The sequence below is a fragment of the Dipodomys ordii genome, unplaced genomic scaffold (genome assembly GCF_000151885.1).
Source record: "Dipodomys ordii isolate 6190 unplaced genomic scaffold, Dord_2.0 Scaffold54, whole genome shotgun sequence".
Taxonomy (NCBI): Eukaryota; Metazoa; Chordata; class Mammalia; order Rodentia; family Heteromyidae; genus Dipodomys; species Dipodomys ordii.
In genome coordinates, this window is record NW_012267270.1 from 1,127,533 (window position 1) to 1,132,223 (window position 4,691).

The following is a 4,691-nucleotide window of genomic DNA, read 5'->3' on the forward strand; positions in this document are numbered from 1 at the left end:
CCGAGCTGGGCACAGCCTCTAACACCGGCCTTCTAGGGGGCCGTCTGCTCCCGGGACCCGGGGGAGAAGTGAGCAGTGGCACCCTGCGTCCTAAAGGCGTTCTGCGGCCCAGATGAGTCCAGATCTTGGCAGGGCGCCCCGTGTCCCAGCGGCAGCAGCCCTGCCCTCACCGCGGCCCAGGCCTCTCCCGGTGTGGATTTGTGCCAGGTGCCCATTTCTTCATGTGGCAAGAGGTGGGCGGAGCAACTTCCCCTTCTGTGGCCTCCAGGTCACAGGTGTGGGTGCTTGGCTCCATTCCACCTAATTTTAGCAAGGGAAGCCTTCTCTCCGAAAATCTGGACTTCCCTGGAAGACAAGGGGATGCAGGCCCCACGCAGGGCCCCCCTTCCCGGAAGCCGAGGCCCACGGGGATGCATGGCCCCCGGGCCTGGTTCCCTCAGTGAAATCCGGAGAAGGCTGGGTGGAGACGGTGAGGAAGCCCCAGGGAACAGCGCCGGGCGGCAGGGACCCCGGGGCTGCGGCCGACGGCGCCCCTCACCCCGCAGCACACACGCCAAGTGTCACCACAGGAGGAGGGCATCGGCCACGGGTGGGCGTCTTCACGGAGAGCCTTCCGGATCTTTCTGTCCTGCCCCCACATGGATGCGTTGCTACAGCCAGATCCCAGTAGGATCTGCAATCCACCCCAGCTATTTCTCAATGCGATTCTAAGCTGTGGGGAGAACACATGGGAAAATGGCCGAGGGGGGACTGGAGCCAGCGCCCGCCACAGCCAGGACGCCCGGACCCAGCGGAGCATGGACGGCCTTCACGCTCGCTTCTGCTGAGCGGAGGGTGGGGGCTGGTGAAGCTCCTCGTTATCCCCCTCCCCCGCTCCCCCTCCCCTCCCCTCCCCTCCTCCCTGCTGTCTGCGGAGGTCACTTGCTGCTAATCCCTGCCACAGGGGATGGTTTCGGCACTGCGGAGCCACGCAACACCCAACACCTGGTGGGGAAAGTGTGGCAGGATCAAGACCGGGCAGGCCGGCCCAGGGCGGGAGGCCACACAGGTGTCTGTGTGCGTGAGAGGAGGCAGGGCTTGGCAAGCCCCGCGGGGGGCGGAGCCAGCTCGGTCCCACGCAGGAGCACGCAGGAGCGCGCCCCACCTGGCGCCGGCTGGGCTCTGGGGGTTCCGCCGAGCCCAGGGCCTTGGTGCCCAGGTGGCCGGGGTGGGCTGCCGATGGTCAGCCCCGTGCCGGGACCATCATGTGCGGCACAGCAATGACCGGCTCTTTCCAGTGACAACCAGTCCAGTGTTGGAATGGAGAAAGCACCGGGGTCCAGGCGGCTGTGCAGATGGGGTTCCTCAGGGTTCCACAGGGTTCCGTGTGTGTGCTGTCCCAGCACACCTCACGGCTGAGGTCCGGTGGCGAACTCGTGGACACGATGCACGTCCAGACCTCTTCTCATGACTGGCCGCTCCCACGTGGGCTTCCTGGGCCGCTCTGTGGGGCTTGTGTATGTGCCGAGTCCAGGTTGGGTTGGGTGCCCGAGACTGGAGGCTAAGGCTGGAGGCCGGGCCTCCAGTCAGGCCCGCCAGCGGCTGGGGCTCACCTCCGGCCACCTCAGCCACCCCAGAAGAGCAGAGTACAGGCCTGCAGCCCGTGCTGGGCTGGCCGATCACCAACTCCTCATCTTAGCTCTGCCTATTTGCCAGGACCCAGCACGGGGCCTGTGCTCCGGGCCCACTGAACCCCGGCACGTTCCCGGCCACCCTAGGGCTTCTGCCCCCCAGGGAGGGGTGCAACTGCATGTGATGCGGACAACCGGTGCCTTGGGTCACTGACTCGAGGGACGACAGAGTCCCGGTCCCCCTCGGGGGACCCACACCCGGCTCCTGGCTGGCCCCGGGGGGAGGGGGACGGGTGCCAGGCAGCCACCACGAGGCTGAGGACCAGGGCATCGAGGGCAGCTCGCTTTATTTTAGCTTACTTGAAGGAGCTAGCACAAGATCTCTCTCACTCAATAAAGAAGATCCTGCCACACTGTGCGGCCGTGGAGCTCAGTCCCGGCCGGCCACCTGCCCCGGCCGCCCCTCAGTCCAGGTCATCCAGGTCCTGCTGAGCCTTCCACTCCAGCTGCAGAACCTGGGGAGAGAAGCCGTGAGAACCAGCTCCACCAAAGCTCAACTGCCCAAAGACACAACGGCAGCCAGGCACGGTGGCTCACACCTGCAATCCTAGCTACTCAAGAGGCTGAGAGCTGAGGATCGCGGTTCAGAGCTGGCCCAGGTAGGAAAATCTGTGAAACTCTTAGCTCCAATTAACCACCAAAAACAGCCGGGCGCTGGTGGCTCACGTCTGTAATCCTAGCTACTCAGGATGCTGAGATCTGAGGATCGTGGTTCAAAGCCAGCCCGGGCAGGAAAGACCGTGAGACTCCTATCTCCAATAAACCACCAGAAAACCGGAAGTGGCGCTGTAGCTCAAGTGGTAGAGCGCTCGCCTTGAGCTGAAGAGCTGAGGGACAGCGCCCAGGCCCAGAGTTCAAGCCCCACGACCGACCAAAAAAAAAAAAAACAATTAACCACCAAAGAGCTGCTAGTGGAGCTGTGGCCAGCCTTGGGGCCGACGCATAGAAGTCACAAAGAGAACAGAGCGTCAGTGAGGACAGGAGGGAGTGTGGACATTAAGCAGCTCAACTGGGTCAATCCAGGATGAATGCTTTTTCCCTCAAGACCAGGACTTGAACTCAGGGTCTGGCCCTTTCTCTCCCAGGCTGGTGGTCTACCACCTGAGCCTCACCTTTGGCCCACCATGATGCGTATTTGGAGCCATCGTGCTGAACAGCATAAAACCTACATACAATTTTGTGTGTGAGTGTGCCAGACCTGGGACTTGAACTCGAGGCCTTATAAGGCTGGTAGCACTCTACCACCTGAGTCACAACTCCACTTAACGGCTTTTTGGTGGTTCACTGGAGATAAGTCTTTTTTTTTTGGGGGGGGGTCCGGTCGTGGGGCCTTGAACTCTGGGCCTGGGCACTGTCCCTCAGCTCTTCAGCTCAAGGCTAGCACTCTACCACTTGAGCCACAGCGCCACTTCCGGTTTTTTCCTTCTTGCTTATGTGGTGCTGAGGAATCGAACCCAGGGCCTTAGGCATGCAAAGCAAGCACTCTACCATTGAGCCACCTTCCCAGCCCTGGAGATAAGTCTTATGGACTTGCCTGCCCGGGCTGGCTTTGAACCACAGCCCTCAGACCTCAGCCTCCTGAGGAGCTGGGATCACAGGTGTGAGCCGCTGTCGTCCAGTAGTTCAACTTTTATCAACCGAAATAACTAGACCTCGGTGCAGAGCCTGCAATGCGCGGGTCCCTTGGCAGAAGGGGTGATACGCCCAACGCCGTGGACACAAAGCCCCCTCCCCGGGGAGGCGGGCCTACCTGGGTGTCGATTCTCTGGAACTGCCACGGCCAGGCTGCGTTGTACAGGAAGGGCCGCAGGTCAAACCTGTTGTCATCAGGGCTGTAGTTTTCTGCGTGGTAGGCGGGCGTGAGTGTGGTCATCTTGTGTCTGTTCATGGAGTACTTGGAGAAAAACCTCTTTACCTTTTCAGCCACCTGGTATGTGTGGGGGGGACACATGGGGCCTCAAGATGGCAGGCCCACAAAGTCCTGAAGTGGGATTCGTGTGTGTGTATGTGTGCTGGCACTGGGACTTGAACTCAGTGCCTCACACTCTCTCTTGGCTTTTCCACTCAAGGCTGGCACTCTACCACTTGAGGGGCACCTCCACTTTCAGCCTTTTGCTGGTTAATTGGAGATAAGAGTCTCAAGGACTTTCCTGATGGAGCTGGCTTTGAACTGAGATCCTCAGATCTCAGCCTCCTGAGCAGCCAGGATTACAGGTGGGAGAGAGTCACCAGTGCCAGGCTGAGGCTGGATTCTTTCTCGGGGTGAATCCTGCTAATGCACAGCCCCACTCAGGCTCCCCTAGCACAGGGGCAGAACGGACACAGGCCAAGCTCAGGACTGCAGAGGCCCTGGCTCCCCCCGCCCCCGCCCGGGGCCACAGGTCGCTTTGTGGGGCAGGCCCAGCAAGACTGGGGACCAGAAGCGCAAGGTAACTGACCCTAAGGTCATGTACCATTTCTCAGAGGCAGTGTGCCATTCCAAGCATGCGGGGACATGCCGGCAGCTCACGCGCGGGTGGCTCTGCCTGTGGCCCTGTCCCAGGCCTCACCTGTCTGGGGGTGCAGGTGTTGGTCCACATGTTGAGAAGCTTGCAAAACATGCTGTAGGGCCCGGCTTTGGCTGTCTTCCTGAGCCTCCCAAAGATGGACAGCTCCACATAGGTCAGACCCATGTCCTCCTGCGAGCGGGGGAGATGAGGATCACGCTGGCACAGGGCGGCTAGGAGCTCGGCTCGGGGGAGAAGATCGGAGTCCTGGGAGGGGAGGCTTTCCTCCCGGGCTCAGGGCAGAGGCCCAGCCCGTTCCAGCACCATCACATGAGGCGTGAGTTGGTGTTCGGGGCCGAGGGCTGTGGGGAGCAGAATGGCCCACTCACAGCGTGTTCCTGCCCTGTTGAACGGGACCTCTGCAGGGGCTGGTAAATGAGGGCCTTAAGATCCCATGACCGTGGCTGGCAGGGACAAGGTAATCAGGAAGCGTCAGAGTGAAGGAAAACCAGAGGACAGCGGGACAGAGGCGGGG

General features: G+C 61.3%; 1 protein-coding gene across 3 annotated transcripts in view; it reads right to left on the reverse strand.

Annotated features, from left to right (window-relative positions):
* Positions 1-1,940: 1,940 nt before the first annotated feature.
* Nadsyn1 (NAD synthetase 1) overlaps positions 1,941-4,691 on the reverse strand; it is a 34,790-nt gene continuing 32,039 nt past the window's right edge. For 2 of the 3 annotated variants that reach the window (XM_013021185.1, XM_013021184.1), the window contains 3 exons: positions 4,220-4,348; positions 3,421-3,597; positions 1,941-2,125 (listed from right to left, as the gene is read on the reverse strand). In XM_013021185.1, coding sequence (XP_012876639.1) covers positions 2,075-2,125; positions 3,421-3,597; positions 4,220-4,348 — 357 coding nt within the window. In that variant the 3' untranslated portion in view covers positions 1,941-2,074. Of the gene's footprint in view, positions 2,126-3,420; positions 3,598-4,219; positions 4,349-4,691 lie in introns of those variants that run through there. The other variant, XM_013021186.1, reaches the window with a different exon arrangement.